The following is a 26440-nucleotide window of genomic DNA, read 5'->3' as shown; positions in this document are numbered from 1 at the left end:
GGGTGGAGCTAAATGGAGATTGTAACAACCCACTCCCAACCGTGTAGATATTGTCCGCTTTGAACCCAAAGGGACCCTCACGGCTTTAAAACGCATCTACTTGATTAAGAGGAACCTCTATATATATAGTGTCAGGAACATTCTCCCTATCCGATATGGGACCCCCCCCCCCCCCCCCATGCAGACACAACGTTCTCGTTGTATCCCATGGGATTACGAGGTCAAACAGACAAACACCCCTTAGGTCGAGGATTGGCTTAAAACGCGTCTACTTAATTAAGAGGAGTCTCTACATATATAGCACCAGGAATATTCTCCCTATCCGATGTGGGACATCACAAACACCCACCGCCCCCCCCCCCCCCCCCCATGCAGACTCAACGTCCTCGTTATGTCCCATGGGATTACGGGATCAAACAGACAAATACCCCTTACGGGGCCAAACAAACCCCCACATCGAGGTCGGGGATCGGCTCTGATACCATTTGTAACGATCCGCTTCCAACCGTGTAGATATTGTCCGCTTTGGACCCAAAGGGACCTTCACGGCTTTAAAACATGTCTACTTGATTAATTAAAAGGAGCCTCTACATATATAGCACTAAGAACATTCTCCCCTATCCGATGTAGGACATCACAGAGATCGTCAAGATACCTCTTACTAAATGCTACCGTTCTAGAAATTGCACAGTGGTGTTTTGCTCTTGATGTTAAAATTATGATTTTAGAATACGAAATTCAATATCTAAGCCTATGGATTTGTCAATCCTTGCGATGCAGAAGCTATATATTGTAGGGTGGCGTTTAATGGGGACAGTCAGGATCTCTCTTACTAAATGGGGACCGTCAGGATCTCTCTTGCTAAATGCCACCGTTCTAGCACTTGAGCAGTAGCGTTTTGTTCTTGATGTTAAAATTATGATTTTAGAATGCATTTTTTTCTCTTCGGGACTGGGATTAACCCAACATTGACAATGTCCAGTAGCATCAATTATAAGGCAGAAACACATTTCTTTTCCGAAGAATTGCATGGCAGTTGGTCAATGCCGATCACTTACCACTTTTGGAATCTGCAATTCTGCATTTTCTTGTTCCAAGACAATAATTCTGTTGCACTGTTGCTACTTATTATTCCATCCGAAGGTAAATCTGAACAAAAAGAGAAAATGACACTAAAAGCTCACTTTGTGGATGTTGTTCTCAATCTAAGATAATGCATCAATAAAAGATACTAGGTACTCAGGTGTTTAATTAAAAACCAAATACGAAGCCTCGCATTCCTGCATTGTTAGGTGCTGTTCCACACCCAACATTCTGATCTCCGTGGATGAAATCCAAAAATTTGAGGATGTCATCATCTTCATAATCCAGCAGTAAGTAACAATTTCAAAAAAAAAAGAAAAAAAAAACCAAATCTCTTCAACCAGTGAATCACAATCTCATGATTTATGAAAGATGACCTTGGTATCAGTGGGTTCAAATAGGATTTTCCAAGAAAAGGGATGCTGTATAAGATCACAGGATAGCTCAGTACCATATGGAAAGGATTCCATTGATGTAGGAGTAACTAAGTTGTTATGTTACCTCGATATATATGCACACTTGGTCAATAAGTGGCTGCTGATTAGGGAAGCAATCATGATTAAGAAAATTGTCAGTTCTAGTATTTCCGAGGCTCGCGATAGATATGCCTGGTCATGAGCTCGAATCTGCCCCAACATGGAACAGGTAGCCTGAAACATGGATGGATTCTCCCTCCCTGCGCAAGCACGGAAAAAATGGGAAAAGAAAAGCACACTCCCTACGCAGGCATTATCCTGTTCAGGTTCGAAGGGACTTTCTCAGCCTGATCTGCTTGCATCCTTGGCCAAATTGCCAGTGCAAAAGCAGATGCAGACACCCCTGGTGCGTTTCTTATGTCAATCGCTAGATTCAAAAGGAAAACTTGATATACAAGAACATGAAGAAAAAGAGCTTTTATTATTGAGACTGACATACTAACAACAAGCATAATAAAGAGATGTCTTTATTTATTTGACCCGGCAAAACTAAGCACTCGCCAACAGCTAAAAATGATTGACTTCAAATCACCATTCTTGACCAGCCAATATCACACTGAGCCCCCGAGAATTTCAAACAGATTCTTCAAATTCACGAGTTCCTGCAAGAACATTCCCACAAAATATTTTCCGTTTTAACTATGATAAGGTGATCTGTGATGAAATCGAGTGTCATATGTCTAAATAACAAAATCCATTTACCAAGGGGTACATTGTAAGAATGAAAAAGAAATAGAATTAAAACCTTTCTACCTGCTCTAATATTCAAAATATGGTCATATATTCATCTGTTAACCCTAAATCATAGTTATACAACAGGATTTGCTTTCAATTGATGTGTATTTATTATGCTGATTTATTGACCTTGTTCCTTCATTTCGTCTTTTTTTTTTTCTTCTTATTTCCTCTTTTCTATTACTACATTACAATTCTTAGATTATTAACAGTACATCAAGGTTTTCATCTGCTTCAACATTTGTTCAACAAAATAGTGTTGAGGACATTAGCATTTCCCTAAGGCTACATCTGGTTTCATGAAAGTTTGAGAAAAAGAAAATAGGAAGGAAAACCATAGGAAAAAGGTAAAGAAAATTTACAATATTTTTAAGTTGTTTGGTTGTCTGGGGAAAAGTTTTAGGAAAACAAAATTAAGGTTATATTTGGTTTCTAGAAAGTTAAGGAGAAAAAAATGTTAAGAAAAATGATTTTCTCATATTCGATCTCATCATTGAATAAATGAAAGAAAATCAAATATCATTAAAATTAATTAAAAACTTTACACATATCCAAATTATTTAATCTTTATAGTTAAAATAAGTGAAATCGGTTTGAAGTAGAATATAAAAATAATTTATTAACTTCAAATCTATTTTTTATTTTTTTTCACTTTTTTCTTTCATTTTATTTTTCATATTTATTTTCTTTCCCCCCACATTTTCCTTCAAATTTTTTGGGAACCAAACACAACCTAAATTTTTGAGGAATTTACTTTCCCCCAACTTTCTTCACCTTTCCCCAAGGAAAATCTTTTATGCTATGGTAGGTCCTAGGAAAGTACAAAAGAAGAAAAAATATATTAAGAAAAATGATTTTTTTCATGTTTAATTTTACTATAGAAAATATAAATATATATGTGTAATGAGTTAGAAACTTTTGAATTTTGAATTTTCCTTTTTAAAACCAAAGAACCTCCTATGATCGAGCCTTTTGAATTCTCCATGGGCCCAAATTTTATGGCGCTGACTACACAGGCCACAACCAACACTGGATAATGCAAGACATTCAAATAAGTGAAATGAGTTCAAAGTAGTATATAAAAATAATTTATTAACTTTAACCTGTTTTTTATTTTCCTTCTACTTTTCCTCTTTATTTTCTTATTCTCGCATTTTCCTTCAAATTTTACAAGAACCAAACATGGAATTACGATTTCCCTTTTTTCCTTTAATATTTTTTTCCTCACCTTTTTCCATGGCATCCAAACATACGAAAAACACTTTGCTTAGCATTTTTTTCCCTTTTATTAGTACTTTCTAAGAACCATACATAATCTAGGAAAAAATCCAATATCACTAACCTTTACTTCTGCAAGGAGCTATTTGCGACTTGTTGGCAAGTAGATTTCTCCACCAATTTCACCATATTGTTCCCCACTGACAGTTTTCTTGGCAGCAAGAAATTCAGCACTCATAGCATCCATTCCTTGCTGCACAGCTTCCTCAGCACTTCCATAGCCATGCTCCTCAGCATATTTGCGCACATCCTCTGTTATCTTCATTGAACAGAACTTAGGTCCACACATAGAGCAAAAATGTGCCACTTTGGCACCTTCTGATGGCAGGGTTTCATCATGGAAGGACATAGCTGTCATGGGGTCCAATGACAAAGCAAACTGGTCCATCCATCGGAACTCAAATCTTGCTTTGCTTAGAGCATCATCCCAGGCTTGAGCATGGGGGTGACCTTTGGCTAAATCAGCTGCATGAGCAGCTATCTTATAAGCTATGACCCCAGTCTTGACATCATCCCGGTTTGGCAACCCAAGGTGTTCTTTTGGTGTTACATAACAGAGAAGCGCAGTACCAAGAGCCCCTATGTTGGCAGCACCAATGGCAGAGGTGATATGATCATATCCTGGAGCAATATCAGTTGTTAAAGGGCCAAGAGTGTAGAAAGGTGCTTCGTTACACCACTCCAGCTGTTTTTGCATGTTTTCTGGGATTTTATGCATTGGAATATGTCCAGGCCCTTCATTCATCACCTGAGATGTACAATATACAGCAGGTCAAAATGATAAGTCGAAAGCAAGCATTAACTCAAATGAGTTTCCAAGAAAAGAGGAGAGTAGTGGATGCAACTGATACACACCTGCTAACCCTACACAATTTTTCTTTTGGTTTTGTTCTAATACTATGTGCATTGTTTTGATTTGACAAAAAATTAAGTACTAAATCAAGAAGTTACTGTTGCCAAGGCCTCTATGGCAGTTCCAACTGGCTAACATTAATAACAGCTAACATACTAAATTAAGAAGTTTGGGGAAGTTTCCCTATATTGTACAAGCACCATGCTACTAGCATTTAATGTAATTACCTGTACATCCTTTTCCCATGCTCTGCGAGTTAGTTCTCCTTGAGTTAAAAGCTCTGCAAACTGAGCAGGATCGTTGGCATCATAAATTGACCCGGGTCTGAGCCCATCACCTATTGACAACGAGATGTCATATTGATTACAGATGTCAAGTATTTCATCCCAGTGCTCATATGCAAAGTTCTCCTTATGATAAGCTAAGCACCATTTTGCATGAATTGATCCTCCACGAGAGACAATTCCAGTCATGCGATTTGCTGTTAATGGAATATAACGAAGCAGAACTCCAGCATGTATTGTGAAGTAATCAACCCCCTGCTCAGCTTGTTCAATCAGGGTGTCTCTGAATACTTCCCAGGTAAGATCTTCAGCAATTCCATTCACTTTTTCAAGTGCTTGATAGATGGGAACTGTCCCCACTGGTACAGCAGAGTTACGTAGGATCCACTCACGGGTCTCATGGATGTGGCGTCCAGTAGAAAGATCCATAACAGTGTCGGCACCCCATGTTGTGGCCCATTGAACCTTGTAAACTTCTTCCTCAATGGAGCTAGCAACAGCAGAGTTTCCAATATTTGCATTAACTTTGACCAAGAAATTTCTTCCAACTATCATAGGCTCCAACTCCAAGTGCTTTTTGTTGGACGGGATGATTGCCCGCCCACGGGCAACCTCAGATCTCACAAACTCTGGCTCAAGCTTCTCACGGGCAGCACAGAACAACATTTCCTCGGTTATAATTCCTTGCTTAGCATAGTACATCTGTGTGTATCGTGGTCCACCCAATTTCTCTCGCCTGTCAATCCATTCTTTTCGCAATTTAGGGAGTCCTGTTTAACAATGCCAATTGTTAAACTAGGCAAGCCAAGTGGTAGACAAGTAACATAATCTCAAGGAACAAGCAGCAGAAGGCACCAAAATATCAATCAGAATTTATCTAACAACCATCAAGAAGAGTCAGGAAATGTTCTATATAAGGAAAATAAACATAAGCCAAAAGAGGTGTTTCAGAAGCTTCCTAGACATTTTTTCCTCAGTTTTAGAAGCATACATCACCAACAATTTGAACTAGCTGGAGTCAACTAGCAGGTTGCAGAGTACTAAAATCTATGGGATCAAACTGAAGTTCCTAAACACCAGCCAAAATTATACATAAAAAAATAAAAAAAAATAAAAAAATAAAAAAATCTTCTATAAGTAAAAAATAAAATAAAATAAAATCATGGAATACGTTTCAACATACAAGCGTGTAAGATATAAATAAGCATGATAAACAAAAAATCATGACACCAAGAGGAAAGAAACTATAGTCTTCAAAACAGTGTAAATATGTAAAAATAAAAATTTGATGTGCATACCAGCACGTGGACTAATGTCTTGAGGACCACTTGTGTCATAGGTGTCAAAGTTAGGTTCATCCCCACTCAAATGAATTCGTCGAAAGGGAACTTTAAGTACATGTCCAGATGGTTCATGAATAACCTCCCTGCAAATTAGATCAACTGTCAAACTGTTGAAAAGTTGCAAACAAATGTATCTCAGTGCATGTCCGTCTTTGCATGCTTGGACAGGATGAGCATTGGTGTCCTCATGCACCTAGCCAATGAAGAAGATATGACAAGCTATATCCATGTCAACAGAGAACCACAACAAACATATAAAGAAGTAGAAGACGACCCAACAGCACACCTGTATTCTTTGGAGCTCCTTGGAAAACATTGCTCAAAGGTTGGATGAGGCTCAAAATCAGGAGCCGAAGGATCAACTGTGCCCTTCCTTTGTTTGGTTTTCTCTGAATTTGTTTTTGGGGGATCAGATGTTAAAGTAGCCCTAGGGCCAGAGCTCATGAAAGTGAGGCATAGTCCTTTCTTTGAAACACGCCCAACCCCATCAAACCCAGGCAAGAAGGCAGTGCCTGGAAACTTTGCAGGAGCAGAATGGTTTCCATTCTTGCACAAAAGTGATGTCAAGGTAGTATGCACCGATGCCATATCTAAAATGAGTTAACACAGAGTAATGTATTAGAAAAAGGTAAACTCCTATTAACCCATACAAGCCCTAGCATTTATAACTAGCAGAAATCAAAAGATTTGACAGCAGAAGATTAGCATACAATGAGAATACAGTTTCTTGTTTCCCACTGGAGAAAAAGATTAGAGTATTGGAACAGGACTGCATGACTTCACAAAATGGCAAGAATAAGATGTTCCATTTAGCAGCCATTGTTTGGACCGAAAATTCAGTTCACTACTTATCCTAGCTTCATCTGAAGAATCATCAAACCAGATTAACGAATGTTATTGGCTATCCAAAATAAAACCAAAAATATATGTTGACAAAAGCGTAACCTTCATCCAACAGAATTTCACTCATACCCATAATAGAATATGTAAAATTAACAGTTTAACAACATAACCATGGTGAAATCTCGAACTAGTTTTTCCATAGCTACGCATGTCAACAAACCTTTAGATGATGGTATTTAATTTGAACTTTCTCATCAATCGATTAAAAAGGTTTCATTTTTGTAATAAGAAAACTACATAAATCTCATAAAAAATTAAGAAAAAAACATTTTCCCTTTCCATCTCAAAATTAGATAACCATCAAGGTCTCATTATTTAGAAAGTCTACACAACCACAAACTACATAATAAATTGTTAGAAGCAGAATTTCCTATGCACTTATGACACTGAACCAGATTTAATTTTGATCACAGAATTCAAACAAAAGCTGCAACTGCAGAAGCAATTTAATTTAAATCACAAAAAGTGACAACATAATTCAAAATTATACAAACATGCACAAATACTTGAGAAGATTTAATTTTGAATGCATAAATCAAACCCATTAGTTTGCTTTCTCTGATGCAGAAACAAATTAATTTTAATTGCACAAAAGTAACAAACAAATCCAAAATAACACACATATACTGTGACGTAAAATCTCGTCAAAACCATCCTTGAGTCAGCTTATGAACAAGGCTAAATTCACGCTTCAGCATAATATTTCTGAAACCGCCCAAAAATATGGTTGAGAAAATGACTTAACGCTCACGACAGTCAAATTAAAAAAATTCTTTATAAGTGAGCTTATGATCCCATTGGTAGCTGAGATAATGCTGAACGCACATCTCAAGAATTCATAAGACATGTTTTAGGGAATGAGATAAAGCTCAAAGCAACCAAATTGCATATAATTAAAACAACTAAACAAGAAGAAGAACGTTCAAAACAAAACTCTTATGATCCGTTGGATATCAGCGAAAATGTAGAAACCGAAAGAAATGAAACTAATTTTTAAAACCAACCAAATTAAGTACAGCCATTCAGCTTACTAGAAAAAATATTTCCATTTTTCGCTCTTCAAATCGATACCAAAATTTCAAAAAGTTCACGAAACCAAGCTTGAGACAACGAGATAAAGCTAACACGTCACAGCAACCAAATTACACACTAATTCAGAAAAACACAAAATTCAACAGACAACAAGCCTTATGATCCCTTTGGCAACACAGAAAACCGAACACAACCATTCGGCTCGCTTGAGAAACAGATTTTCATTCTTCGGACTCAAAATTACATTTTCCTTTCATGTCTCCTGATTTTTCTCGGTAACCAAATGGAAGGGTATGATTCGACCGTAAAAAAACTTTTTCTGAAGAACCAAACGGAAGGCCATGTTTGCACGGACCGCGAAAATCAAAAGTTTCCGTAAATGCAAGACGCTAGGGTTTGTAGATCTTAGAGAGAGAAAGAGAAGTGAGAAAGGAGAGAGAACCTGGTCTTATCCCTTCGCTGAATCGCTCACTGAACTGAAAGCACAGCCCAAGATTACGTTCACAGGCTCTAATTTATAGCGGATGTGTCACAGGCTTTCACTCTGGAAAAGCGAGTGCTTACGTGGCGCTCTCGTCATTGCTTGGACAGATATTTCTGAACAGTTTATACACAGTAGTTATTGTCTGAAATCGGCCTAACCCATGTGTTGCCACGGGACTCTCCTGAGTCGTGACAGGGTCAAGATTCTTTTCAGTGATGAGCTTGGTCTTCTTGATGTGCGGCTGAGATGTCGTCATCAGCTTTGAGATCCATGTGGGACCCGTCGAAAAGGTGGACTGAACCCTTGTAACAAATAAGATAATTCATATCTCACAGTATAACATTATTGTTTGAATTTTAAATATTTGGAAAAAATATTTTTTTTCATTTATTTCTTTTTTTCCCCTTTATTATTATTACCGTTTTTTTTTTTTAATTTTTTTCTAATTTCTTCACTTTGTTTCCTTATCTCTCAACATCCAATCACAAATATACCTTTTTTAGTATTTACCAAAAATAACATGCTTTAATTTTTTTAATTATTTTATATTTATCTGATTTGTTTTTTAATTTAATTTTTTAAAATAGTTTCTAAATAATAAGTTATTTAAAAAAAATGAGTTTTGACCTACTAATATAAAAATATATAATAAAAAAACTCCAAATTTATAAAATTAGTATTATTTCATCCATCCAAAAATAATTTAAAATATAAACACTTTCTAATGAGTTATCTAATTATTTTATAAAATATTCTTTTTATTTATCATGTTATTAATATCAATTGACAATTAAAATCATCTACATAAATATTTTCCTTATTATTATCATTATTATTTAATTATTTAAGATATTTTTTCTAAAAATAAATGCTGAAAAGTTAAAATGAAGTACTTTGAAAGAGTATGAACATTATAAGTAGCGAAAAAATCTCAAATAAAATAATAATAATAATGAAAGAAAAAAAAAAGAGTTTAGTTATTAATTAATATTAATTACATAACAGATAAAAAACATTTAAAAAAGTAATTAAATATATATATTTTTTAAATTATTTTTAAATAAATAAAAATAATATTGATTTTAAAATTTTAAGATTTTTTTTTAATATATTTTTATATTAATGAATCAAAACTCTTTTTTTTTTTTCTTTTTTTTTATGGAATGGCCTTCTTTTCAATACCATTAAAGAAACTCTTTTATGAATGAAGTTGGTAAGGGAAAAAAAATATATATATGTGAAATAATGTGACAGTGGATAGCGCACTAGGATGGTACCGATATGATGATGGTTGGAAGGAAGAATGGTCCTGGAAGAAAACATGTGGCAGCGGTATGGCCCCAAAGGGCATAGCGACATTTTTACCCGCCACAAAGAGACAAAAAGGTGTTGTCATTTTCTGAAGGCAACAGTGATATTTTGGTCTCCATAATTTCGAAACATCAAACCGTTACATCACCCACCCCCACCCCCACCCCAAGTGTGAAAATACAGATATTTTATGAATAAAGTTGGAGGATTTTCAAGCAAATTTACCGATTAAGGTAAAAAAAAAAATTATACTAGCTATCTTTCTTTGGTCAAATGTTTATAACTTTGAACAACCTCAAATTTAGTACATCTTTCGATTTGCTTATAATCTCCAAAAATAATTAAAATATATTCATGAGTTTAACCTATTTTGGAAAAAAAATTCTCAATCTAAACTTATTATATTAAAAATATTTATCAAAGTAGTGCATGCTTTCAGCAACAAATTCTATTTTATTATTATTTTTTTATTTTTTTATTTTAAAACTATAATTAATAAGTATGATTTTAATTTTAAAATTGAGGATGATTTTTAAAACCAATATTAGTAATTGTTGTTTTATATTTATTTTTTTTAAAAAGTCAAACAAAGATTAGTTTTGAAGGCAATGTATTTTAATTATTTTTTTCTTTAAAAACACTATTTTGGCATTAAACCCGAAATGTGTGGTGATTTTCTAAAAGCAATCTCCGTAATTGCCCAAACATCAAAACCTTACATCAACAAGGTCTCCACACCCACCCCCAACCTCCACCCCACACCCCAACTAAAAGTATGAAAATAAAGATATTTTGTGAGTAAAGTAGGGGATTTTCAAGCAAATTTACAAACTAAGATAAAATTTCTTATACTTGCTATCTTTTTTTGTATAATGTTTATGAATTTGAACAACACCAAATTTAGTACATTTTTCAATTTGCTTATAATCTTCAAACATAATTAAAATAAATTCACGGTAAAAACTATTTTTAGAATCCATTCTTAAAAAACTATGATATTTAAAATAATTACTAAATGGGTTTCCAAAATAAAGTAACTTGTTTTGTAAGTAACATCAAATTCAATTTTATTATTATTATTATTATTTTATTTGTTTTAAAACCATAATAAGTAACATTGATTTTAGTTTTAAATTTAATGATGGATTTTAAAACCAAAGTTGGTAATTGTGGTTTTTTGAAAAAAAAATGTGATGAGATGACAAATACTAGATGGGTAAAGTAGGGGATTTTAAAAGATATTTTGTGAATAAAGTGGGGGATTTTCGAGCAAATTTACCGATTAAGATAAAATTTCTTATACTAGCTATCTTTTCTTGGTCAAATGTTTATAACTTTGAACAACCCCAAATTTAGTACATCTTTCGATTTGCTTATAATCTCCAAAAATAATTAAACTATATTCATGGTAAGAGCTATTTTTAAAACTAGTTCTAAAAAACTATGATACTTAAAATAGTTACTAAATATATTTGGATCTGACAAATAATTTTCTATTTTTAACAACCAAAAATTATTTAAAAAAAAAACTTGAGCTAAAATTCCAAGTTGGCTAACGCTTACGAGCCAAAAGAATTTGCTTCCAATCATCTAGGAATAAATTCAAATCAGTCAATCTTTTTGCCCATTCCAAAATATGTTGCCCCAAATTATTTTCCAATAGCACTCTTTTACAATAGTTCTTAGGCTTGGCTTAAGCTATCAATGCAACCGGACCCAGTTGCACAACTGGTTCTAACAAACCTACAGCAAGGAAAAAACCCAATCCAGTGGTAAAAACAAAATATTGAAGAAACCAGACTAGATTCAACATTTTTCCTTTTTTCGGATAGGAAGTAGATGCAACAAAACTTCTACAGCCAATATCTCCTTCTAAAACAAGCAACATCTTCTAATGCAGTTACACAAAGTTAGCAGATCCTTTTCCTGCTATACGTCCAATAATTCGAGAAATCTTCCGAAAAGTATGCAATATTATATAATTAATGGATGCATAGTTTGTACAGCAAAACAAAAAGATTACAAATTGCAAACGGCTGAACACTGGACCACTGAAATAATAACTAGATGTACAACTGCTTTGGAGAGCAATCTGCATTATATTAAACACAAGGACCCAAGACTCTCATTAGATGTTAAAATGGTGGGAGACTTGACAAAGCTCCCGTAGTATTGACTCTAGAGCTGTTCCTCCACTTCTTTCCTTTTTTTTTTTTTCTTTTTTTTTTTCCGGTTTTAAACCTTTGTATTACGAGGAAGAAGAGAGAACCGGGTGGCAGATGTTAAGACAAACCCCAACATCTCCTTTGATGGAATATACATTGATAAAGGTATGTTGGAGTGATTGAGAAGCTCATCTTTCATAACAGTGTGGAGATACTGACTAAAATGGAACTCCATACCCCACCGATGTTTCAATGCACACTGAAAGTAATGTATGCAGTAGCATCATCCAGATCCTATTTGCAGTGGGTGAATAGGTTCTTGCTTGCCTCTAATGAAGATTGTAAGCTCTGCAGGTGCAACAACCATCTTCAACCATTCTTGTAGCTCCTCACCTTCCACTTTCTCATTTTCTGAATCAAAAGCATAGTTAGGATACTGTGAAAGTAAACTGTATGATTAGAACAACCCCCATTTTTATATCTCAAGTTCTATATAAGATGTTTAATGTAAAGATATTTGAATCCAAAGGCCTTGCCCTGTTGGGATGGGAATGAAATCACTTCATTTGAACCAAGCCTTCCAAGACTTGTCAGCTCATTGATTAAACATAAGTTTTGATGACAATAAAATAAAGGCTTGTATTTAACATTCAACTTGAAATGTCATACGCAAGAAGATCACCTTGGATCAATCAAGAAGAATCAATGCAACTTAATGCAATGAAGCTAAAAAGGAAATTTATAGAATGGTTTTTTCAAGATTATATTATATAGAATGAGTTCTCCCATAAGACTAGGTCAAGGTGCTACTCAAAGAGGATAAAATATAGTTTCACATTGACCTTTAAAAGCTAAACCTTTTGAATAAAAAAGAACCGCACTTCTATGAAGGTTTTTAAAAAGGAAAAAGAATTAAACAGCTATGAAGGTTTTTAAAAGAACTCATTTATGCATTATTGATGATTTTTATGAAAAAATAAGGTGGATTCATGCAAGATTAAAAACTCATGCTTGACAAACTTTTTGATGATGTGGTGGATTGAGTATATAGTTACAGGCACTAGTAGTCATTGCCTTGCCAAGAAGTTGAAGGCTCTTAAAAATGATCTAAGAAAGTGGAATAAAAAAGTTTTTGGCAATGTCCCTGTTAGCAGATCAGAAGCCTTTGCTCGCATTTAGTTCTAGGATTCGAAGGAGAGGGGCAACCCTCTTTCTCTTGAGGCAAAGGCCAAAAAAAGGGCTCTGGAGGATTACAAGAAATGGGCTTTGTTGAAAAAAACTTCGTGGAGACAAAAGTCTAAGGAAATTTGGTTAAAGGAGGGAGACAAGAACACCAAATTTTTTCATAAGATGGCTCATGCCCATGCGAGGAGGAATTTATTAACCAAAGTGAAAATCAAAGGGGTTACACTGACCAATGAAAATAAGATTTGGGCTGGGGTGTGCAGGGCTTACCAATCTTTGTTGTCAGAATCAGGGAATTGGAGACCAAGTGTAAGGGGTTTACAATTTGGAGTGTTGGGGGAAGAAAAGTCAAGAAAGTTAAGAGTTGCCTTTTATGGAAAATGAAGTTTTTGAAGCCCTCTGCAGTCTCTCAGGCCACAAAGCACCAGGCCCAGACGGATTCATTTTGGCCTTTTGGTAGTTTTGCTGGGAGTTCACCAAATTTGAGATTATGACCTTTTTTGGGGAGTTCTGTAGTCGTGGAACTTTCCAGAGAAGCCTAAATTCTACTTTCCTAGTTTTGTTTCCAAAAAGTGGGGGAGTTGTGGATCTAAAAGATTTCAGACCAATTAGTTTGGTTGGGGGTTTGCACAAGTTGTTAGCCAAGGTGTTGGCAAATAGGCTGAAGACGGTTGTGGGGAAGGTGGTCTCGGAGTTTCCGCAAGCCTTTATTCAGCATAGACTAATATTTGATGTAGTCTTCATTGCCAGTGAGGCCGTTCACTCAAGATTAAAGAGCAATATCCCCAGTTTCCTCCTAAAAATGGACATTGAGAAGGCGTACGACCATGTCAATGGGATTTCCTCCTTTTTGTTATGTCTAAAATAGGGTTTGAGGAAAAGTGGATTAGTTGGATCAAGTGGAACATTTCCACAGCTAGTTTTTCAGTTCTAATCAATGGCACTCCTTCAGGCTTCTTCCATAGCTCAAGGGGTTTGAGACAAGGCGACCCGTTGTCTCCCTACCTGTTTATTTTGGTCATGGAGGTGCTTAGCTAGTTGCTGCTCAAAGCCAGAAGTGGGGGTTTTATTTCGCGGTTTGAGGTCGGGAGAAAAGATGGAGAAGGGCGGGATGTGTCCCACCTGTTGTTTGTCGACGACACCTTTATTTTTGGTGAGGCCAATAGTTACCAACTGAAATATTTAAGTTATGTGTTTGTGTGGTTTGACGCACTTTCTGGTTTAAAAGTGAATATAGATAAAAGCGAGATTATTCTCGTCGAAAGGGTAGAGAATATGGAGGAGTTAGCTGTGGGGTTAAGAAGCTTCCCACTTCTTATCTGGGTCTTCCTTTGAGTGCCTCTTTCAAATCCCTAAGGGTATGGGACATAGTGGAAGAAAGATTTAAAAAAAAATTATCTATGTGGAAGAGACAATATCTCTCTACGGGGTGGGAGGCTTACCTTGATCAAAAGCACCCTTTCTAGTCTTCCGATTTTTTTCATGTCCATCTTTGTCATTCCTCGGAAGGTGAGTGCAAGACTTGAAAAGATACAAAGGGACTTTCTTTGGGGAGATGGAGCCTTGGAGAAAAGGCATCATTTGGTGAAGTGGAAAGTTTGTTGTGCTAATAAGAAAGAGGGAGGACTAGGAATTCATAGCCTTCTAGGGGTGTGGAAAGCCATTAGAAGAGAATGAGAAGGCATACGAGGTAGATTCCGCTTCCTAGTATGAAATTGGAAAAATGTTGAGTTTTGCAAAGATTTGTGGTGTGAGGATCAAACGCTGTAAAAAAGTTTTTCCTAATTTATTTCTCTTGGTTGTTGATAAAGATGGTTGGGTGTCAGATGCTTGGGAGGAGGGTGGGGAGTTGGTTTGTTGGAGTCCTCGCTTCTCAAGGCGCCTTAATGATTGGGAGATGGGAGAGGTGGAGTCTGTTTCAGAAGCTTCATTCTTTGGTTGTTAGAAAAGATGCCAGGGGAAGGGAGGTAAGGAAGGTTTCAACGGTTCACTGGTACCATCAACTCGAAGCTCTTTCATTTGCTCTACTTATTATACCCTTCCGTAGTCTTTAAAATAGGCATTTATTAGCAGTAATTCCAGGTCAGGAAGGAAAGAAGAAGAATTGAATAAAGTCAGGAGGTCCCGGGACTGGTGATATAGTAAACCGCCGTAATGAATTTCCGTCTCATATGGAAGTGCGAGACTTATATTTATAAGGTCAAGTCCTTATTCTATTCCTGACTAGGAGTCAGGAATAGCGGACTTGCTTGTTACAATACTATAATTGTCTATTAATTATAACTACTGACCGTTCGTGCCCCTTATAAACAAGGGTCACTCTCTCAGAGCAGGTTTGCCAGGGGAGTTCCCCTGGACCCCCTTATGTCACAAGGCCCCCCAATTAAGAAGACTAACTCAGGAACTACTTTAAGACCCATTCCTGCCTCTTTTAAGAGTCACTCACTCAAGGTTTTGTCAGTATTTTGTGAGTTGAAGTTTCATCTTAAGTGACAAGAGAAACTACTGCATTGGAAAAAGGGGTTTATTGAGTGAAATAGAGTTCCTGACTTAGGTTGAAGTTGTAAGACTGAACTCTAGCATCTGGAACTCTTCCAAGAACTAGACTTTATTCGGTTTACAATGTAAGGACCAATTGCCTGCATTAACGTCTAACTCTATTAGGTGGTCCAAAGACAGAACTGGCCTAATGAAATGTCCCTGTGAAGGACACTTTGAGCTGGAGAGAAAGTGGGAATGACTATTTTTTTGTTAGTTCTCTCTACCGTTCCTACACAAGGGCTTCTAGTGACCCTTTCCCTTGGTGCATTATTTAGAGGTCTTGGGCTCCAGTGAGAGTTTTTTTGCTTGGGAAGCATCTTGGAATGGAGTCTTGACTACTGACTAGCTGAAAAGAAGGGGATGAAACATGCCAAATAGATGTTTCTTGTGTAAAGAAGAAGAAGAAACTAATGACCATCTTTTTTTGTTTTGTAACAAGGCCAGCATGTTGTGGAATCTGATCTTCTTCTCCCTTTTCGGTGTGCATTGGGTTTTGCATTCCACCGTGAGGGGGAACTTGCTTGGGTGGAAGGTAAAAGAAGACCAAAAGCGTGGAAAGCTGCACCTTTATGCCTAATGTGGGCTTTATGGAAAGAAAGGAATGGGAAAGCATACAACGACGTCGAACAGACTGACCAAGCTATTAAATATTCTTTTGTGTATTATTTTTTGAATTGGGCTATGGTGTATATAGAGGATCACACTTTGTATTTGGTTGACTTTATAGATTGGTTGTTCGTTAAGGGGCAGACTCTTTTGTCTATGTGATACCTAGTAATTCTAAGTGTTAGAAGAACACTAGTGGAGTTTTAGAAGCCCATTGAAACCTAAAAACCAAGTGTAAAGTTGAAGGATTTCTTAATTTGGATGGTCCTTAGTATAATGGATTACCTCAAGGTTTGGATTAAAGCTTAAGGCCATTGACATAGACGAGATTGTGCCAAACCAAGTTGAAATCATTATTTACCTTTTCTAACCCTTGCTCTTAATCGCTTACTTATTCTCATTATTCATTATTGTATCTTATTGTAATTCTAGTTAAATATCTTATATATAGGGAAAAAAAAATGGAAAGTACCATCACCCCATTCTCTTGGGTGATTACCTAGGTTTGCTAATTAAATTGACTTCACAAGACTAAGTCTGTGGTCTTGGAAAGATAACCACATGGCTTTCATCCACTATGTTGAGAAGGAAAAGAGGAAAAGTAAGACCATACCAAACATCCGATTCAAGATTGGAAGTACATTGAGAAGCAATAACGTTGAATTTACTAAAAATCTTTCCCCACTCCACACCACCCCCTCAACACCAAACCAGCCCAAACCCAAATCAAATCAATGCCCTCCACCCTCTTCACCAAACATAATAAATAAATAAATAAAATAAAATAAAAGCATCATAAAACGAATGTCACTATTTTTTTCAAAAATGACCATCACCCCATTCTTGTGGGCGATTCCCTAGGTTTGCTAGTTAGATTGACTTCATAGGACTAAGTCTATGGTCTAGGAAAAGATAACCACATGGCTTTCGTATACTATATTGAGGAGGAAAAGAGGAATAGTAAGACCATAAAAAACATTTGATTCAAGTTTGGAAGTACCTTGAAGCGATAATGTTGAATAGACTCAAAATGTTGAATAGACTCAAAATCTTTCCCCACTCCACACCACACACACAACACCAATCCAGCCCAAACCAAAATCAAACCAACACCCCTCCACCCTCTTCATCAAACATAAAAAAAATAAATAAATAAATAAATAAATACATAAATAAAGAAATCATAAAAGGACTTCACCATCTCTCAAAGCTATTGCAGAGAATATCAATGCTTTGTACTTGGAGAGTAAAATATATTTATACCAAAATATCAATGTTCTTGTGCTCCAAATCCAAGGGCAGTGACTCTTCTCTAAAAGGTTTCAGGTGTCTAATTTTCGAGGTTCTATCAGACAAAATATTCTAACCTACAAACTAGAAACTTTAAATATAAGTAGGGCAACCAACTCAATTTTGATGCATTTCAAGGCAGCTTGGAAGATTAAACTCTCCTGTCCATGCAACTTTACTAGTAATTTGTCTGCCCATCCAATTAAATAGTCCTAGATAAATCCTTGAAAGAATTATAGTACCATATAGATGCACTGAAACATAATTTAAAAAATAAGAAAGCAGTAATTTAGTACCTTCCAAATGAGCTCCAAGCCCCTCCAAAACAGTAGGGTTAGCACGCACAACAGAGAGTGCTACATCAAGTGCAGATTGCAGCAGTAGTTTCACCTCTCTTTGAACAAGATCAACAAGATGCCCCTGTTGTGTTAAATCCAGGATCAAACTTCGCAGTAAATGGTAGAAAGAAGAAAATGTTCACTAGAAAAAAGAAAAACAGGATGACCTGATCCCTTCCCCAAGGCATGGACCCCCCTGACTCATCGATCCCACCCCCAGAAAGTGTTGCTAAGGACACTGGGCCTATGGTCTGATTAAGACCATATTCAGCTACTGCTTTGTATGCCATGTCAGTTGCTCGCCGGATATCATCAAGTGCACCTGTCGATACACGGCCAGAATATACAACTTCTTCTGCAGCACGTCCTCCAAGAAGAGTAACCAAGCGCCCACGTAACTCATCAATGAACAGCAAATATCTGTCCTCATTGGTGGGAGGAGTATATGTAAAACCCAATGCCCCTCCTGATCTTGGCAATATGCTCAACTTCTGTGAACACAAAATACAGATAGCATTGGACCATCTAATGTTACGCGGACGATTTAAAATGACAAAGCATGTATGCATGTGATGGACTCACATCCTAGTATAATACTTCTACTAAATTTTTTTCTGCACAGTAGTGGTTGAAATTTCCCATATATTTTTGGTACCAAATATTTATCACATAAAATACCTAACTTCATAACTTCTCTAAGCCATTAAAACATATGGAACTCATCAAACCTTCACGAACACAAAGATGACTGAATCCTCAGATGAAGGATTTCTTGACATAAGGGTCTGTCACAGCCCACAAATATGACAAGCAAACGTGCCCAACATAAGAGTAAAAGCCAAACCAGTTGGGAAATTGACCATCTAATGAGTGGATTTTTCCAAGACCCCTGTCGCATTATTTGATTTCAGAAAGAAATCTAAAGATCTGGTACTACCTATGTTGCATGGATTTGGTATAAGTGTCAGACACGAGTATGTGTCAAAGTGTCAAAGTGTCAAAGTGTCAAATCCTTCACAACTCAAATTTTAGATAATGGAAACTTAGCTAAAAAGGATCCAAAAAAAAAGGCAATTAAAAATAAATCAGTAGCAAAGATATCATTTTTAAAAGCTCTTATCTTTTCCCTCTAATCCCCTTTTTTTCCTCATATCTCTGTGTTTACAAAAATTCACTTTTCAGCTAACTCTTCGTATCTTTTAATGTAATTATTACTGAGAAAGTTGAAAAAACAAAAGGATATTAATGAAAAAATCAAACAGCCACACCTAAAGGAAAATAGGAGTATCAAACAAGGATCCCATACCTACACCCAAGTTATGTTGTGCCAATACAGATACATTAGATGAAATTGAAGGATCTGGGTAGCATAGGCTACTACTATTATTAACCAGAAAGAATGATTTTAAGCACCAATTATCTCCTAGATGGAATTTTTTGGGCCTAACACTTTTTGCACATCTGGCATAAGAATTGGTATCTCACGTGTCTTCCAAATTCTCCAGGGAGGTTAAATAATTTGAAACTTGTTAAGCAGTAAAGGAAAATATTTATTGTAAATAAGGTCCTAATAACTTACCTCAACACGTGGCTGTCCAGGAAGAAGATTAGCAACAGCAGTTCCCACTACTGCATGACCAGCTTCATGCCGTGCAACAACAGCCTTCTCACTTCCCTGCAACTTGGTGGTCTTCTTTTCTATGCCCTATAACAAGACAGTTGGTTGAGCTATGCAGTCAGTCTAACAAGGATTCAAGACATGATAATTGTATTAAGAAAGCTTCACTATGACTTAAAACTTGTCTGCAGAACAAAATCAGAATCAAGAATGAAACAGCAATGCACTAATAGTAAAATGAAAACAACCACAAACATTCTTATAACTACAAAACAACAAGGGAAAAGGCATTTTAGATCACAAGAACACTCAAGCAAGCGTGTAGTTTTAGGAAGTTCAAATAGTAAACCCCCTACTAAAAACGCATGGATAAGGCAAGTGCAGGAGAAACCACACAAAACAGAGATAGGAACATTGCTTAAGCATTCTGCTAAAAAATTGGGGTGGATTGTGTACGAATCAAGTCCATTCTATGTCAAGCACAGGATTTAGTGAACAACTCTTTTTATTTTCAATATCTGTTTCTCCAAAAAGTAAATCAAACTGAGGTTATATGAATTTATCAATAGCTTCAATGAAATGTCCTCAATTTTCAATGAAAGAAACCCTTGCAATCACATCTACATCGCACCATCATTACCTTGTATTAGACTGCTAAAAGCAAAAGCTGCTATAAGCCTATAACAGAATCAAAAGGTTGAAAGGCAGATGGTGCCTTTTATATATATATATATATATCCTACAATTGACTACTAAAAAGAATGAAAGAAAGAAAGAAAGAAGGATTGTAAGACAGACCATAGAGGTGAGATAGTAGAATTTACTACACACATAAGAAAAGTCCATTCTAAGGAAAGAACTTCCTTGCTGCCTCAAATATGACATATGTTTAGTCCCTAAAACAAAGATAATAGAGATATACACAACAAATGCGTCTACACATATTTATGGCTGGGGGGTACCCACCAGGGTAGCCCAATTGGTAAGGGCAAACACTAGGAAGTGTTGTCCCAGTAAGTGACACATGGTTCTGGGTTCGAATCCTACCCCTAATGATACCCTGAATTTACCCGGTGTCGGTTGTTGTGGGGTGGTCAACACCACAAGATTTGGGTCCCTATGGAGAGTCCTAAGGGCTTGGTCATAAAAGGTTCCTCGGTCATCACAAAAAAAAAAAAAAAAAAAAAAAAAATTAATAAAAAAGGGGTGGGGGGCGTATTTTCTTCAAAAATCAAGCATTGTAACTTGTGATAGAATAAGGATTAATACACTTCAAATTAATTATCACCAAGAATAAATAAATAAATCCATCAGGAACAATAGAAGAGTGAGGGGGTGGCTGGGATTAGAGAGTTACAGCTATTGACCGCTCTACTGCATGAACAAAATCAATTTTCTCCACGACAACTTTATTTTGTCTTCCAGCTAACAAAGCAGCTTCATTCACTAAATTTGCTAGGTCTGCCCTGCACAGCATCCAAAATCAACAAAAAATTATCAATGTTAGCTAGAAATTAGGAAAACACACACACACACACACATATACATATATAGAACCTGAATGGGATTAGAAAAGAAAGCTATTACCCAGTGAAGCCAGTGGTCATAGAACACACACACACACACACATATACAGCAGTCATAGATCCTGAATGGGATCAGAAAAGGAGGCTATTACCCGGTGAAGCTAGTGGTCATAGATGCAATATCACTGAGATCAACATCTTCTCCTAGAGGAAGTTCTTTCTTGGAAACATGAACTTTTAGAATGGCTTCTCTTCCGATCCTATCAGGTGTTTCCACCTAAAAACCCACAAGGGAAAAATTATTCCAAAGAGAACTGTAGTGCAGAAACCTGCTCAATGAACCAGAATACAAACCATAACTACACGATCAAATCTCCCAGGGCGGCGAAGTGCAGGATCTAAGACATCTGAACGATTAGTTGCTCCAAGAACAATAACAGCAGAGTTGCTATCAAATCCATCCATTTCCTGCAGCCCAATTTCAATCACATTAAACTAACAAGGAAATGGTTAAAACATTTCAGAAGCTGAAAGATAACTTCCAGGAGAAACCTACAGTAAGCAACTGGTTCAAGGTTTGCTCTCGCTCATCATTGCTAACAATGCGAAATCTACCATCACGGCTTTTTGCTACAGCATCTATCTGCGAAGAAGAAAAACATGACTAACAACGCACCAGGAAGCTCAAAATGCTGAACATGAATACACAACAAAAATTCCACGGTTCTAACCTCATCAATGAAGATTATTGATGGTGCTTCTTTCTTTGCCCGTGCAAAGAGATCTCTCACGCGGGAAGCTCCCATGCCAACATACAATTCTACAAACTCACTTGCAGAACAACTTATAAAAGGCACTTCAGCCTCCCCAGCCACAGCCTTTGCTAGGAGAGTCTTACCTGTCCCAGGAAGACCCACCTGTAAGATAGCCAAAGCCGTACTTACAAATCAAAGCCATACATAAAAACTTACATCCAAGAGTAAATTATGGAAACCACTTGTATCTGTTCTTTGGTAGATCATTTTAAGGTGTGGTATAGAGGAAGAAACTAGTCCATTGTTTTGATGAAAATCATCTAAAAAGGCTTCTGGATTCTCCTTTAGTAACCATAAAATGGTTAACAGATTGGGCAGAAGTCACCCAATATATTAATGTAATTTCTGGAGCAGGTGTCTCCTTCAAGGTAAAGATTTAGAATAGTTGATAACATCCCTGCGTGCAACTCAGATGCCAAAATGTATCTGATTGACCAGCATGCCTCAGTGAGACATGAACGACACTTTGTTTTTTTCATGTGGTAGCTTTTATCCCCAATCTTTGCTTAAACTCACCAGGAGAACACCTCGAGGAGGGCGAGCACCAACTCGTACATACCTGTCCGGATTTCTGAGGAATTCCTGGCCAATAAACATCAGTGCATAAAGACCGTTTCATCGAAGAGTAGAAATCCTTTATGATTCCCCAGAAATTTAATGATCCAAGAAGTAAAATTAATATTGAGGAATGTCTAACATACTACAATTTCTTCTAGCTCCTCCTTAGCCTCATCAACACCTGCAACATCAGCAAAGGTAACTGTTTCCCCTTGTTCATTGACTTTAGTTCCACCAGAAGCACCAGACTTGCGGCTCCTAAGCTGACCAGCTGTATGCTGTGTAGGTAGGCATTCACTCACTCAGAATTCCTTGCAAATTAGCATTAGTTTCAAGGTAAATGAAAGCAACACACTCATACACACCTGAGAAAAGCTTACAGGAAATCGGTGGAGAAGACCTGCAAGCACAGCAACATAGAACAATGCAATCTGCAAAGAGGAGTGTCAAGATAAGCAACAGTGGGCAAGGTTGATGCATGATCCAGATAGAGCTGATTGTTCAAAACTCCCCAGATAAACAATTTCCTTCTGACAACCAAAATATTCCTTATTACTAAATTTATAAATTTCATTTAATTTGCAAAAGCTGATCTAGGTAGTTGAAAAACACATCATTTGAATATTGTCAGACATTTCCTGATAGAGACATGTCATGTGATTCACTGCCCCATGTTGTGTTGTGGTTCACACATCCAATGGTGTGTCACTGATGAAATCCAATTGAGCCTCAGATCATCCTAATGAACCTATCCCTAAAGGATTGTGGGATCTCATCCTGCTTAGATGGATTTTTGGGACTACCTCATTGATGGAAGCCCACCATGGTGATTGTGGTTGTCACCATCAAAGCACTCCTAGTTGTGCCTAAGGCACACACCCTAATGCTGGTGCAAAACTCTGTATTAAAGTTCAATAAATTCGGTATATCTCTGTTTTATGGTTCTACCTTCCTCTCTACCCAGTTGCATGTACCTCACATGCCTTGCCTTTAGAGGAAAGGAAGACCCACTCTTAGGTCAGTGTATCATGTGCCAACATGGGCTAACTTGGTATTGTGCTGATCACAACTGTAGACCAGGGCTCCAAGCTCATGCGATGTGCAGACTACAAGGGCTGATATTAGCCCTAGCCCTATAATAAATTCTTTCTTTATAAGACTTGAACTTTTGAGGTCAAAATCATGACATGAGCCTGGTTAAAAACTCAATCCAACCCAAATCAAAACTAATGGAAATTAAATCTAATCTAGTGGTAAGTAGAGTAGACCTAGGAATGGTATAGTGGAGGATCTCTGGGTAAAAGAGGCAAGTCAGCATCATTGGAGTCCTTGTTATAGAGAACTGTTTTACAATTAGGAGGTGCACTGGGTGGTTGTTTAGTGGAATGCATTCGCTTTTGCTTAGTAATAAACACATTGAGGGTAGAATGGAATGCAGGTGTGCAAAGACTAGGAGCTTTCTGTTAAAATCTTTGTACTATTCCTTGTCCTCGAGGTGCACCTTCACTTTCCCTGCCAATGAGGTGTGGAATTCCAGGATGTCTCTTAAGGTGTCTTTCTCTGTTTGAAAGCTAAATAGGAGAAAATTCCGGCTATTAATCAACTAAGGGAGAGGGGTAGTTGTTGGCCAACAGATGATGTTTGTGTAAGAACTAGGAGAACTCGACAAATCATATTTTTGGTTCATTATAGTAAGGTTTGCTGGCATGTTCCCATGATCGGTTCAAAAGTAACTGTTAGGGTGAGAAGACAAAGGAGTGGACAAGTGGAGGAGGAAATTATGGAAGTTAGCCCCCTTTATAGGGGCTCATTCACATGGATCTAGGAATGACATGTGTACAAGCCAATGATAAAAAAACTAAAATCCTTGGTAAACAGTAAGTTTCATTGTGAATTGCAAACATTATCAACATTGTTAAATATGCTTTTCTTTTCTCCACTTTTTTTTAATATACCTGATGTAGCAAAGCACCAAAAAAGAAGTCTTCTTTTTCCATATCCAATCAGGGTTCTAATAAAATTATAGAAATAATATCCCAATATCAATATCCTCTAATCATAGTTCAAAAGGATGAGAATCTCAAGTGCATATGGAGAATATATGTAATTCATGAGTATGCCTTGAAATTCAGACTCTTGGGATCCATTGCCAGCACCTTCAACCCTGAATTTTTCGTCAACAGCTACACTACCTTGGGCTAAAACAATTTAACAATGGTGTGGCAGACCTCTAAATGAAACCTAAAGTAAACAATATTTATTTGGAATTCCATGGTTACATGGAAAAATAGAGAAAATATATTTCGGTTTTGTTTATATTTGATAATAAGTTTATTATTAATCTGTTAAATGAGTACTTTGAGAGACTTTTCCCCCTATTTGAGTTTAATCTAAGGCTTGGTGAACATTATACATATTTGAATTCTTTGGCTTAAAAAGTGGCCCCTGCTTTTATTTACTATTCAAAATAAATAACTCAAACTTTCACTAAATAAACTTTAAAATTAACTATTAGCATTCCCAATCTTTAATCAAGGCTAACATGCTACAAGCATTGGAGGAGTAATATACTGGTTTGCTAAAACTTGTCAGAATCCAGTTTTAGGGTTCCATTTTAGAAGCTTTGGCATGAAGAAATAGAGTTTTTTTAGCTGATAAAAAAAACACAAAAACAAAACAAAACCCCGAGTACAAAGCCAAGTATCTCGAATTGCTAGAACTTTCCTTGTAATAAGAACCAAAAACCACATTTTTCTTGGTCTTGAATTCAATCTTCAAACTTCAGAAGCAAATAGAAATACGCAGAATGCAGAAAATTACATTTCCCAATATTGCTCTTTTCATGAAAGACCTTATCTAGAAAAAGGAAGAAAACTCACTAGTGCGGAGTTTAAGAAGCCCCCGGACCGCTTATCCGGAGAACCGAACTCGACCTCATTCTCGAGCATCTTCTCGTACGGCGTCTTTATATCACTCGGCCTCGTTGTGGTATAAACAATCCTCTTTGTCGGAGCCACACTTCTAATCAACGACTCCGATTCCTGCAATTTACTCATCCCTCCCACTTCACTCTCTTGACTACCCTGTTCCGATTTCAATCTAAACATAATATGCACTCCATCAACCTCAACTTTCTGCACCTGATTACTATTAATCTTACTCAAAAAATCACTGTATGGAACGCTAACAAATGACGTCGGCGTCCTCGGTTCAGACCCCGGCAACGGAATCCCAGGCCTGAGCAGCCTCATGACGAGCATAACAATTCCCAATTGCAAAAGCAATATTCCAATTTCCTGCGCCTGAATAATCGGCTGCCACCGCCACTTGCCTCCCTTCCACCACCCACCTTTTCCTTGCTTCTCCCTCCGCGGCGTTTTCGAATTTGAATTGGACGAGCTCTTAGAACCCTCACTCGTTTTCGCTTCGCTTTTTTCGTTCGAACTTGCCTTTGAATCACTGTCCTGGCAATTCGCTCTGATTCTACTCTCTCTCCGCCATTCCTGATTCCTCAGAAAGCTTCTCCGAATATCGAACCAATCCAGATTCCTCGAAACCCTAACTGGTACATAGGTATTGGTTGAACGGCACGAAACCGAATTCCATATAATCCGACTGGATTTGTAGTGAAAAACCCTAGATTGACCATGAAACAAGCTCAATCCGCAACAGTCCTTTGGGTTATGATTCAAATTTGAAGCGAATTTTCTCGGAACTATTGGCTTCAGAGGTTCAATTGTCGCCATATATTGAAACCCTAGAAATGAAATGAAACCGAAATGGGAAAAGCACGAACCGTACGTTTGAGACTTGAGCACATGGGTTGTGTTAGAGGTGAGACCAGAGAGATAGAGCCATAGAGGAAGAAAAAAGTGGAAGGGAAGGTAAGGAGAGATTCAACTGGGAATATGGAGCGTTGGATTCGGCAGGGTGTGTGTGGATCCTGGCCGTTTGTTTTTCACACAAGTGTTTCTGCTTTATCCGGTTTTCTATCATCCACACTCTTGGGTTGCGAT

General features: G+C 36.9%; 2 protein-coding genes across 6 annotated transcripts; both read right to left on the bottom strand.

The window, feature by feature from the left end:
* Window positions 1-1105: 1105 nt before the first annotated feature.
* Window positions 1106-8670, bottom strand: LOC100250096 (phosphomethylpyrimidine synthase, chloroplastic). Of its 5 annotated transcripts, none has more exons than XR_785938.3 (7): window positions 8430-8562; window positions 6339-6642; window positions 6008-6135; window positions 4653-5479; window positions 3637-4320; window positions 2003-2161; window positions 1106-1902 (listed from the first exon to the last, which is right to left on the bottom strand). XR_785938.3 is itself a non-coding variant. In XM_002280191.5 (6 exons), the coding sequence occupies exons 2-5, from the start codon at window positions 6638-6640 to the stop codon at window positions 3655-3657; spliced, it is 1923 nt and encodes a 640-aa protein (XP_002280227.1). In that variant the 5' UTR covers window positions 6641-6642; window positions 8430-8670; the 3' UTR covers window positions 1962-2161; window positions 3637-3654. The 5 variants fall into 5 exon arrangements, 3 of the variants coding, with proteins under 3 accessions (XP_002280227.1, XP_010650932.1, XP_059593483.1); XR_009465845.1 differs by having other exon boundaries at window positions 3643-4320; XM_002280191.5 differs by lacking the exon at window positions 1106-1902 and having other exon boundaries at window positions 1962-2161; window positions 8430-8670.
* Window positions 8671-11737: 3067 nt separating this feature from the next.
* On the bottom strand, window positions 11738-26440 carry LOC100265577 (ATP-dependent zinc metalloprotease FTSH 7, chloroplastic). The gene is made up of 13 exons (XM_002279685.4): window positions 25304-26440; window positions 22790-22855; window positions 22568-22702; window positions 22383-22448; window positions 21783-21968; window positions 21608-21694; window positions 21406-21519; window positions 21204-21328; window positions 20883-20991; window positions 19487-19612; window positions 18075-18398; window positions 17866-17989; window positions 11738-12358 (listed from the first exon to the last, which is right to left on the bottom strand). The coding sequence occupies exons 1-13, from the start codon at window positions 26168-26170 to the stop codon at window positions 12231-12233; spliced, it is 2457 nt and encodes an 818-aa protein (XP_002279721.1). The 5' UTR covers window positions 26171-26440; the 3' UTR covers window positions 11738-12230.

The sequence above is a fragment of the Vitis vinifera genome, chromosome 6, assembly GCF_030704535.1.
Source record: "Vitis vinifera cultivar Pinot Noir 40024 chromosome 6, ASM3070453v1".
Classification (NCBI taxonomy): domain Eukaryota; kingdom Viridiplantae; phylum Streptophyta; class Magnoliopsida; order Vitales; family Vitaceae; genus Vitis; species Vitis vinifera.
Note: the sequence above shows the minus strand (reverse complement) of the source record. Positions and strands in the feature narration are given on the sequence as shown.